This window comes from Rousettus aegyptiacus, unplaced genomic scaffold, assembly GCF_014176215.1.
Source record: "Rousettus aegyptiacus isolate mRouAeg1 unplaced genomic scaffold, mRouAeg1.p scaffold_m13_p_7, whole genome shotgun sequence".
Lineage (NCBI taxonomy): Eukaryota > Metazoa > Chordata > Mammalia > Chiroptera > Pteropodidae > Rousettus > Rousettus aegyptiacus.
Window position 1 is genome coordinate 13,322,335 of NW_023416310.1, and position 11,648 is coordinate 13,333,982.

At 51.9% G+C, this 11,648-nt stretch overlaps 2 protein-coding genes across 5 annotated transcripts in view; one reads left to right on the forward strand and one right to left on the reverse strand.

The window, feature by feature from the left end:
• EFR3B (EFR3 homolog B) overlaps positions 1-4,545 on the forward strand; it is a 75,001-nt gene extending 70,456 nt beyond the window's left edge. For all 4 annotated transcript variants that reach the window (XM_036224403.1, XM_036224404.1, XM_016121756.2 and 1 more), the window contains exon 23: positions 188-4,545. In XM_036224403.1, coding sequence (XP_036080296.1) covers positions 188-293 — 106 coding nt within the window. In that variant the 3' untranslated portion in view covers positions 294-4,545. The remainder of the gene's footprint in view (positions 1-187) is intronic.
• A 1,995-nt stretch (positions 4,546-6,540) lies between these two features.
• POMC (proopiomelanocortin) lies at positions 6,541-9,634 on the reverse strand. Its single transcript, XM_036224987.1, has 2 exons — positions 9,488-9,634; positions 6,541-7,368 (listed from the first exon to the last, which is right to left on the reverse strand). The coding sequence occupies exons 1-2, from the start codon at positions 9,617-9,619 to the stop codon at positions 6,721-6,723; spliced, it is 780 nt and encodes a 259-aa protein (XP_036080880.1). The 5' UTR covers positions 9,620-9,634; the 3' UTR covers positions 6,541-6,720.
• Positions 9,635-11,648: the final 2,014 nt, after the last annotated feature.

An 11,648-nucleotide genomic window follows, 5' to 3' on the forward strand; every position in this document is an offset into this window, starting at 1 on the left:
GTCCCTGTAGAGCCTGTCACGAAGCTGCAGATTCTAGAATAGCTCAAAACCTGGGGATCCATGGAGTGACAAAGGCTCTGGTCCCTGCTCAAAGAGAAGCACAAATCAGTTGCTCTATTTGGCTGCGTGGGGTGGGACCCCAGAATCTCCTCCTCACCCCCTTCTCCTCCGTGTGTTCCTGCCCCAGGCCACCGCCAAGCCCATCGGGAACCATCACCGCAGCCTACGGCCAGCCTCAGAACCACTCCATCCCCGTCTACGAGATGAAGTTTCCGGATCTGTGCGTATACTGAATTCCAAGAGATGGAGCTCCTTGGAGGGGGTGGGGGTCTGAGGGAGGGGCTCACCCTCGCCCCCACCCCTATTATGTGGCAATCTAACTGGGATCTCAGAAAAGGTCACGTGGATGGCAGCACCTCCCCGGCTAAGCAAGGCGGAGCCTCGGGCCCTCCCACTTCGCCCTTGTCTTCCCTGAGGGGATCAGGCACCTGCTCTTCTGGGACCGATAAGCCTCTCACCTGCATCCTTTGTCTCTTCCTTTGTGTCAGCCAGGGGCCGAGAATCACAGGGGGGTAGGGTACCAGAGAACGGCCGAAGTTCTGAGAAGCTCCTGCTTGGTGTAAAAAGTGAAAAGCTTTCACGCGGGTGGGTCTGGGGGAACACGGCTGCCGTTCCCCCAGGAGGGAACTAGATGGAGATGCAGTTGGTCAAAGGAAGCATGGACTGCAGTCGGGAGGAAGCGGTGGCCGCAGGAGCTGGGCGCTGGGGCGGCTGCTCTCCAGAGCATCCCCTCCCTCCTGTCCAGAGGCCTGCAAGTCTCCAGTGTCTCTTCCACAATCCTGCTCACCCTGCCAATTGTCTCTTCATGGTTCTTTCTATTAATTAATCTTGAGCCCTTGTAACAGGAGGGGGGGTAGAGACACCACGGGGCGGGGGGCAGCGAAGGAGGAAGGGAAGGGCAGGCAGCTGCTGGTGGAGGGGCTGGCTCTCCCCAGGCCGTAGAGGAGCGGTAGGCAGAAGTGGGCCAGTCTACGTCCCTCTGTAGCATCTTCTCTCCTTTGTTCAGAGGGAGCATCTCGGCCCTCCCATGGCTCTCTCATTTCTAGATGTTTCTCTGAATTGAGCTCTTTCTCTTTGATGCCTTTCTTCCTGAGGATCCCAGCATGTTTTTACAGCCTCTGGGTTGAGGGAAGACAGAATGAGATAATCAGGTTCTAGATGACCCAGAAGGAGGCCTGCCCACGTCACCTCCTCTGGAAGAGGCTCCTGGGCTGGCCTGGCTGGGCTGGTCGGGTGAGGAGATGGGGCGCGATGAAGCAGGGGACAGGGTATAGCACTTTGGGACTCAAGGATGTTAGAAGTCAACCTTCTGGGTGTTTCGTTTGAGGAAAGAAAGGCCCAGACCCTGATATTGGAACGATTTCTTCACTATTTGGACAAAGTGTGGACATCAGTGCCACTCAGGCCTGGACAGAGTGACAGAGACCCCTCAGGGTTCTGCATTTTCCCTGAGTCTGTGTGCAAAAGAGGATCCAGGAGGCCCTTTCCTGCGTGCTCCGTTCCCCTTTCATCCCCCTCCGGGGGTTTTGCCTCCAGAGCCGCCCCTGACGGAGCCTTTCCTGGGTCTCGTCCTGTGACAGCACCTATGGCCCCAAATTGTTCTTTTCTTCTCTTCCAGTGAAACTTCCCATCACTTTACCGAGCTGATTTAGCTCACAGCAAGGTATGAACGGCCAAATGATTCTTACCTGGAGAATTTGTTTTTTAAAAGGAGGGAGTGAGTGAGTAGATTTCTTGACCCAAAGAAATCCCTTTCAGGGTACAATTTTAGGCAGTGTGGGGTGAGGTCAGAAGCAAGCTGTTTCTGCTAAGGGGATGGCAGGCTTTTCGGGACACCCTTGGTCACATCCCTGCATGACCCTGCACAGACGCACAGTGATTGATTATTAGGACAGATAGGTGCATTTCCCCAAACCGAGAGAACCTTAACGTATGCATTTCCCATCACATGCGCAGTGGTGTCTTGGGTAGGAAGCCATCTGACCCTTGTTCCTGTAGTTTCCCTGCTTGGTCGCTGCCCACAGCTTCTGGGTGGCCTGCATGATGAGGGCCAGGGGTCCGGCTCCTGCTTCCCCTGCGGCTTTTGGCTAAGGCTCAACAGAACTTTACAAGCATGAACTGGGATTGCTCCTGACTTTAATATCTCTTTATTAAGAAACCAAGATTCAAACAGCCTGAAACGAACTTGAAGGCAAATAACTTCCAGGGGAAATTTTACAGGAAATCTAAATCTTGAGCCACAAACATGTGTTTCCTCGGTATCTTCCCGTCTGTATCCCCTGCTCAGCTTTCATGAGAAACTGTTTCTTTCTTGCTCCTCCTGGACTTCGAGGGTCCATCCCCATGGCTACTGCACCCTGAGCACTGCCCTGGGAGCCCGGGGTCTGGGACGTGGGAGTCATGGTCCTGGACCCTCTTCCTAAAGCCAGCACTAGAGCCAGAGACCTGCAAGTCCACTCAGATGTCTCTCCCTCAGCCCCACCCTGGGAACGGCGAGCCAAGGGCGCAGGGTCCCCGTGATTCCTACAGTCGGCTGCTCTCCCCTTTGTATCTTTCCAAAGCAGCTTTTTTCTTCACATCACAGCTCCATAGCAAAGACGAGTTTCTTATGGAGAATTTTTTTTGTTTGTTTGACTGTCCTCTTCTCAGTTTCAGTTTAAACTTAGTAGAATGTTAGGTTGCCTGCTAACAGGAGGTAGAACCTGGATTCTGGCCAAATATGCCTCAGAATCAGAACGTTTAAGGGGAGTGTTAACTCAGACAATTCGGTGGTAGATTAAGCAGCCTCCTTCACCCCCCACCACGAGCCCGGTGAAGGGAAGAAGCAAAGCAGAGTTTGGTGGGTGCCCATGTCCTTGGCCTGGCATCATCAGTGCCTCCTGCCTTCCAACCCCCGTAGCACCTGACAGCACTGCGTTTTGTGACGGACCCTTTTTTCTGTCCTCCTCTGCTGTGATTTTGAGCTAACGAGCCCATGCAGACCAGCTGCTCCCTGAAGCCATTGAGGACTCTCTTGCTTCATGGGCAAGAGGCAGGATTGGTTAGCACTCTGCCGACAGAACTTAAAGGCATGAATATATTTGAGATTTGGAAGTTCTGTTAATTTGGGTGAGTCGTGTCAGTGCATAAGGTGAGCAGGAAACACCGGCGCGATCCTGGAGGTTCCTCTTTTCCCTGCAATGGGGTCCCCAGTGCCCTGTTCCCATTTTCCTCTCTCTCTGAAAAGTAGAAATAAGTGGTTTCTTGACTCCTAAACACCTCCTCACCAGAGAAGGAACCCAATCAGGGAAGAAAAAGAGCTAGAAAAGTCCTTAAATACTCTCCTTTGTCCAGTCCTCCACCTCATACAGAAGCATAAATGGATGAGCAGTGAAAAGGTGGGCCTGTGACTGCCTGAAGTGCTTGAGGAAACACGAGGGTCACGTGGGCACTGCCCTTCGCCCTGGATCTTCTGGGTTGAAGAGGATATGTTTCGACTGGCTTAAGAATTAGAGCAGACTTGGGGTACCTTTGAACTGGTCAAAGTCCAAATCTCTGGGATTCTCTGGGGTCCCCTGGGTCACGATCCTTTCCAGTTGCTATTTCGTTGTCCGGAGGCTTTCTGACTTGGGTACAGAGAGTGCTGCTGAGAAGTGAGGCTGTTTCTCTTCATTCTTCTTCATGACCTTAAAATGGCAGTTGGCCAGGTGGGGGCCTGCGGGAAGGACTAGACCTGAGCTGTTAGGTTGAGAGTTAAGCGTGAAGGTAGACGAGAAGATCAGGCCGCGCTCACTTCCCGTGACCCTGAGACCCTGGCAGACAGTCGTGCTGAAACAAGGCATCTTCCTGACGTCTGGGGAGACAGTTTAGGGCACTGTCTTGCGTCTTCATCCCGTTAACCCTAGAAATCTTCTGGTTAAAGTGACTCCCTATCCCAAATCCGGCCAGCTGAGGAAGTGGGGAGAAGACACAGGGGCTGGGGCTGGGGCTCTGTGACCAACTGGGATCAGAAGGCAGTTTTCTGTGCTCTCTTTTAGCATCAGCCAGGTTGACCAGGATTGTCTCCTTCAGGGGACCTTGGGGCCCCCATCGTCTTCCCCTCTTGAGCTCTGCCTCCATGACTATTGATTCTGGCCTGTGGAGTGCAGAACTATAAATCCACAAATGCTGCAGCCCATACATAATAACATGTCTGTGTCCATTTAGACCTTCGCAACCTGGCTGAGAGTCCGTGTGCCCGTGCGCGTGCATGTGTGTGTAATGTAGCTCGTAGTTGACAATATCTGTATATAATAGCTGATGTATTCATATGGGAGTGCAGAATCAGTGCCTGTGCAGTTTTCTGTATTTTAAATTCATTGAGTCAGATTAGTTTTAAGGAATGGGAAGGGGGGTGTTGTGTAGGAAGAAAGACTCTTAGCAAGATCATTCTTTAGGACTATTAGTCATGATTTCCCAATGAGCCTTTATGATGCCCTTTTCAAATAAATGTTAATGTTGTCGTCACATGGTTGTCTATTTGATTTCTTTAAAGTAAATGGGTTTTCTTAAGATGCAAACAGATCTGAAAATATCAACATTAACTGCTGACATTTAGCCACCCCCACTGCCATTATTTCACTTGCCTCAAAAGGAAGGAGGTTAGGGAAAAGGATGCTACTGAGATGCAGACATGAGGCCCAGGATTCCCAGTGGGGGGGCATCCTCAGTGGGAAGGCCCGGGTCATTTCTTCATTATAGTGATTAGAATCTAGCCCCATTTCATATAACTCATACTGGGAGACTTTACCTTAGGAATCTGGCTTACTGATTCCCCTTCCATCGGGACTTCCCAGGGTGCATTCCAGTTTTCTTTCAGTGTGGACTCTTAGAGCATCAAAATATGGAGGCGTATGTGTAAGTACCATACATAAATGTTTCCCAGCCAGCTTTGATCTATACCGCCCAACTGGTATGTCTGATGCAGTTGACATGTACGTGTGCATCTCTGTATATAAGTGTGTGTAGGGCTTGTGAATTGAAAACGTGTGTGGCTGCAAACGTGTGGCTCCAGCCTTGTGAAAACATCATGAGGATGTATGAAAAAAACCCAGCCCCCAGCCTCTGCCCTTGTGGGGCTTAGGGTTTCCATGAGAGGAGAACATGAGACATACAAGCAGCAAGGAAGTGGCCATCTAAAAAAAGAAAAAAAGGAAAAAAATTGCCATCTGAGCCAGAGTGCATGTCCTCCATTGCAGAGGGCTGACCGCAGAAACACTGAAAATGGGCAGACATGGCTGGAAAAAATCACAGCTTTCCCCATGGAAGAGGATCTGATCTTGGGCTCACGTTAAAAAAGGGTAACATTCAAAATGGCGGGGGAATGTGGGGGAGTTCCAGGCAGAGGGTGAAGGAGGGTGGGAGAAGAAGAGCAAGAAGATCAGTAGGCAGAAACATGGGAGATGGGGTTTGGTAAGGAAAGTGAACTCATTGACAGGGGCCCCGCACACCATGCCCTGTAGTTTGGAATTGTCAGAAAACGGGGGTAGGGCGACTTTTTAGGCTCCTGAGCCAAGGAATATGGGGAAAGCAAAATTTTGTATACATTACTATGATGATTTGTATCTGATGGGTTGGGGAGAAGAATGGCAGGAGATAGGAGACCAGTTGGTTAGGAAGACCTTAGGTTAGCAGAGGCCTGTGCCAAGGACACTGAGAATGAAGGGAAGAGCTGAGGCTGGGCGACTTGGGGAGGGGAGAGTGTAGACATGGGAGGGGGGGATAGAGACCTCAAGGCTTGAGTTTGCAGGATTAGAAGAAAAGCATCTATATATATTGTGTTGTATTCATACAGATGTGCCTGTCTCCATGGGTGTGTATCTATGTGGGTGAGACCATGCGTTTGAGAATGTATCAAGGAATACAAATTTGAACTGATACCAACCCTTGGCTCTCACACTTAGCTTCTTGGTGATAAAAAGATGATCACATCCAGTTTTTCATCAATCTGTACGATAGCCCTCACACCAGGAAAGGAGGAGATGACCACATCTTAGAGAAGTTCAGAGACTTGCCTAGGGTCACATGCATAGCTAGATCCAGGGGCACATTACCACAGCTATGCAGCTTAGGGCCCAGAGAGGCCTTCCAGTTGTGGTTGGGCTTCATCAGGGTCAGGCTGGCTCTTGGGGTTGGACAGAGCCAGTCACCCTTGTAGGAATCCTGCCTTTTGATGCACCTTCTAGCTGAGCAGTCTCTTCCTATCCAACGGAGAGTGGGAAATGTAGCCACCCTGAGCCATCACCTAAACTATGTGGCCCCTTCAAGACCCATTTATTGGGGGGGGGGGGGGGGGTAGGGAGATACATTTCCTTCCCAGTGCCACTCCATCCTATGAAATACACTGTCACTTGATTACATGGAAACCATTATGTCTCTCCTCCACTACATGCGGCTTTTAATTTGATGGATATGTATTTTTACTTTATTCACCCATTCGACATTCAAAGTCAGAGGCAGATGTGAAACTTGAAAGGTTTTATTTCCTAACTACAGACAGAGCTTTAACCGACTGAATCTCCGCGGCTCCCACCGCCTGAGCGAGCAGCACACCCGGGCCGCGAGGCGGCGGGCGGGCAGGCAAGGAGAGGGAGCGTGAGGGTCGACTCCCGCGGAGGGAAGCCCCCTGGCCCCTCGGCGCCCTCACTGGCCCTTCTTGTGGGCGTTCTTGATGATGGCGTTTTTGAACAGCGTTACCAGGGGCGTCTGGCTCTTCTCGGAGGTCATGAAGCCGCCGTAGCGCTTGTCCTTGGGCGGGCTGCCCCAGCGGAAGTGCTCCATCCGGTAGGGCCCCTCGTCCTTCTTCGCCACCGCCTCGGCCTCGGCCTCGGCCAGCAGGCCGTACTCCAGGTCGGCGCGGGCGGCGGCGGCCTCGTCCGGGCCCTCGGGGCTGGGCGCCAGCGCGGGCCGCTCGCCCGCCAGCTCCCTCTTGAACTCGAGCGGGAAGGCCTCGGCCGACTCGTCCTCGGCGCCGTTGGGGTACACCTTCACCGGGCGCCGCTTCTTGCCCACCGGCTTGCCCCAGCGGAAGTGCTCCATGGAGTAGGAGCGCTTGCCCTCGCGGGGCCCCGCGTCCGCGCCGTCGCCGCCATCGCCCGCCGCCGCCGCCGCCGCCTCCGCGCGCTTCGGGCCCGCGCCGCCGCTGCTGCCGTTGCGGCGGCCGAAGCGGTCCCAGCGGAAGTGGCCCATGACGTACTTCCGCGGGTTCTCGGCCAGCAGCTGCTCCTCGCCGTTGCCGGGGAACACGGGCGTCTCCGCCGACAGGTCGGGCTTGCAGGCGCGGAGGCAGGCCTGCGGGGGAGAGCCGAGCGCTGGAGGGCCCCGCGCCGCCCCGCGCTGCCCCGGGCCCCGCGCCGCCCCGCGCCGCCCCGCGCCAGGCCACGCCCCGGGCCCCGCACCAGGCCACGCCCCGGGCCCCGCGCCGCCCCGCGCCAGGCCACGCCCCGGGCCCCGCGCCGCCCAGCGCCGCCACCACGTGCGCGCCCGGAGCTGGGGCCTGTGCCGCCGAGGACGTCCGCGCGCCCCGTGCGCTGGGGCACCGTGGACATCGGAGACTCAGCTTCCGCATCGACCCTGTTGTCCCGCACCCCGTCCCCCATACCCCTTGGTACTTCGGCCCAGTAACTGCAACAAACACCTCATCCCCCTAGGTGATTTTTTTTGCCCCATAGCTTTTGTAACCACGGTCAGCATCTTACTGTTGTAAGCCTCTATATAGAAATTAATCAATCAGTGGCAAGTGGGTGCTAGTTGTTGACGCGATGAGTTATGAAGAAATAAATATGGTTCAGTTTGAGTCTGGATGAGGCGTTGGGCTGAAACTGCGGGGAGACTCTCCCCTGGCAGAAGTAGAAATCCGCCATCTGAGATCTGTGTTTTCAATAATACCTCAACCTTTCTCAGTGATCTGCAAACCCGCCTCATGCCCTACCCCAGCCCTCTCTCTGTACCATGCCTCAAAACTTTCCCACACCCATCTGGCACTTTCTCTGGCACTTTTCAGTCTTCGGGGCTGATCGGGTACTTTCCACAATCGGTGAGCTTTGGGAGGGGGTGGTTCACTTCCCTGTCACCTCGTTGGGAATGGAGGGAGGGGCAGAAAGTCAGAACTATTTCCATTGCCTAGGTCACGGAGCCTGCGCCTCTGCTCTCTAACTAGATAAGGTAAGTGTGGTACACATTTGTTTAGGAAAGTGACCTCCAGGCTGCAGCCTTGAGTTTTCAGTTACTAAGGACTGCAAAGGGGGGAACAGATGGACCTCACCCACTCCAGGGATTTAGAATTATAAGACTGCAGAATATTAACAGGGGAAAATCAAAACTATCTCATACTCCTCTCCCCTGGACACAGGAAACGGGAGGTTCAGAGGGGTGAAAGGACTTTGGCAAGGTTTCCACAGCCCATTGGTAACAGAACTGGGCCCAGAACCCATGGGTTCTGACCGTGGCCAGTGCTCCTTCCCTGGTGGGCTCTCAGCAAGCGAGGCTGTGCAGTGGGTGTCTCCAACAGAGAGTCTCTTGGGTCTCTCTGAACGAGAACCCTCAGAATTCCCAGGGCTCTTTGCTTCTGTTTCATATTCCACATGAAACCTGCTCTGTTATTGAGAAAGTCTCTCTTTCACCTTAACTCAGCTTCTCCATTGACAAAACACACAGAATGTAGCGACGTGCGTCCCACTCTCACCCGGGGGGTGCTGGCAGAAGCATGGAACTCGGTCCCCGACACCCGCACTGTGTTAGTCCTGGACTTGCTATCATTTCTCACTTATGCCTCCCATCACACACACCCCCTGTGGTGACCTGGAGGGAGTTCCAGCCTGGCACAAAGGACCTCTACATGCTTCTGGAAAGACAGCAGAAGATCAGTCCTCCAGAAGAAGCATGAGACATTTGGCACCAGTGAGAGGGAAAAGGCACCTGGATTTTTCTTCTCCCTCTAGAGATCATTCGTGGTACTACCTAGCTGGCAGTAGATAGGGAAGAAAAATGGAATGAAAGTGGCAAATGATATGAGGGCATTTTTAAAGGAATAATTTGGGAACTAAAAGATTGAAAATATAGGTTCCATCAAGAAGCAATTATTGTTATTACAATGATTAGTATTTGTATTATTTTAACGCCACTATCTCTAAATAGCTCAAATGGAATGAGGTCTCCATGCAAGAAGACAGGAAGTAAAGATAATCAAGCAGAAATTATAGGCCAGACCCATTTCCCTGAAGCTGCTTCCTTCCCTCCGTGGCCCATTGCTGATTTCACTCTATCTGTCCCCACCCTGGGCTGAGGTACCCATATCTCTGGGAATGAAATCCCCCTTTCCCTACCCTTTTCTTTTGCACTGTCCTAGCCCCGGCCCCAGCCCCAGTTCCATCTGATTCCCAAAACAAGATCATGGCCATGGCCCACGTACCAGCAGGTTACTTTCCGTGGTGAGGTCCTGACACTGGCTGCTCTCCAGGCACCAGCCACGCACCTCCAGGGAGGCCTGAAGCAGCAAGGCCAGCAGCAGGGGCCCCGAGCGGCTGCAGCACGATCTCGGCATCTTCCAGGCAGGCTGAGGCTCTGCAGAGACAAACAAGATTGGTAGGACCCCTGCAAGGAGCAGGACAATGTTGGCCACTCACCAGGAAGGACTGGGAGCCAACATTAACAACGCAATCACTTGTGGAGGGCAAGGCTTTTTGAGGACAGAAGCAGTTCAAGAAGGTTGGTGTGCAGGGTGGTGGTGCGGATTGTGATGGGGGGGAGTAAGATCTGGGCAAAACGTGTGCAATTTCTCCTTTATCTCCTGTTAAAAATCAGACCCCAAAGGAGGTTAGAGCTGGAAGCTATTTTAGGAGTAATTTGGTCCAGCCTCTTATTTGAGAGATGGGGAAACTGAGGTCTAGAAAGAGGCAATAACTTGGGTATTCATGACAAGGTAAGGCTAAGTTCTGTTGCCGGCATTGAGCTTTCCTAGTTCACCATGTTCATGAAGCTATAGTTCTAACACTTCAGATCCAAGGAGCAACTTGGGGAAGACAAGGATTCCAAAAGTCCTGCTCAAAACGGTCTTTTCCCCTCCTTCCCCACCAGGATCCTGTCACTCCTCAGAAATTATGGTTCCTGTGAATAGTAGTTTTGCATAAAGGCAAATAAAACCTCTGGCCAATTTAGCCAAAATCTCAGCCAACCTGATTTGATGTCCTGTATGCAAATTACTCAGGCGGTCTCTATTCCCCAGAACCCTGTAAGTTTGGAATGCATTAAATGTCAGACCTCTTGTTTTCTGAGGTTATCAGATGTAGTCTGGAATAGTTGGACTTAAAGTTGCTGTAGGTGTAAAAGGATACACAGAGCGGAAGGGAATGACCTCCCATTGTGAACGTCTAGCAAAGATACTTTCTTGGAGAAGTCGGAAGTACCTCTGGGCAGATGCTAAGGTCAAGAGGTCAGGATGCAGTAAAGAGGGGAGCACCTGCTGCCTTTTGCCCCCTGTGCCCAACCCTTTCCCCAGCCTTCTAGCTCTCATGCCGCCATGGACCCCCTCACCCAGGTCAGCCCCCTGAAGGGACCCAGAGTTCTGTCATCAGCTCACCAGCCACCTACAATTATTTTGGATTTCAGAAGAACTTCTCAAGCAGCTGTTAAGAGGAAACCTAATTAGATGAGAAAAGGAATTCACATTAAGGCGAGGATAACTAATTGTTTGTCTCCCCTAATAGACATTTGCATTCTAAAATAAGTTTGCCTAAAAGAAATCTCTCATTTGTGGAGGCATAGACCAAATCTTTTTTATAGGGACTGCTTTGGAAGTGAAAGTTATCTCTGGCTCTCATTGTCTACCTCAGAGAGTCACTTCCTTCTCTCTGCCCCACACCCACTCCTTTCCCCAAAACCTGAGCCAGCTCAGGGCTCCCTTCTGAATGGCGGCCAGGCACCGCCTGAGTGTTTTCAGAGCAGCCGCTAGGTGGCGGTGGCAGCCAGTGAGCCGGCCCGTCAGCATCTCAAGCTGAAGGGGCAACTGAGAGCATTGGTCACTTTGCTGTCCAGTTCTGACTAGGAACAGCCCGCTCTGGTTGTAGCCTTTTGATGCTCCAGTTCAAGTATGAAGTCTGAACTTGGGGGATAAGGCAATTTACACTAAAGCTCTGAGACCACGCAGCACAATACTGTCAGAAAAATGCCCAGATTCACAAGAAAAAGAGGAAAATGGTAGTTATCTATCATTGTGGGCAAGTGTAAAATAATATATTAGTAGAGAAAGAAGTAAAATCATACAGGTGTGACCATCTCCTCAACTGTATTTCAATTCTTCTCAAAACTGGCCATTCTGGAATGATTTCCATTTTTCCAAAAACCTACCACATGATTTCAGACCTTCCTGAAAAACCCCAGAGAGCATTTTCTTACCTTCTGTGCCACTGTCTGTGTTGTATACATGGTAACCTTCTCACTCCCCACCCCAGAGCTCCGTTCTACTGCTGAAAGGCTAGAAGGCTAGGCTGTTTCCTAAAAGCAACTTGATGGGCTTTTTTTTTTTTTTTTTTTTGCTTGTGTGTAGTTTCTATTTTTCTACAATGGATAAATAT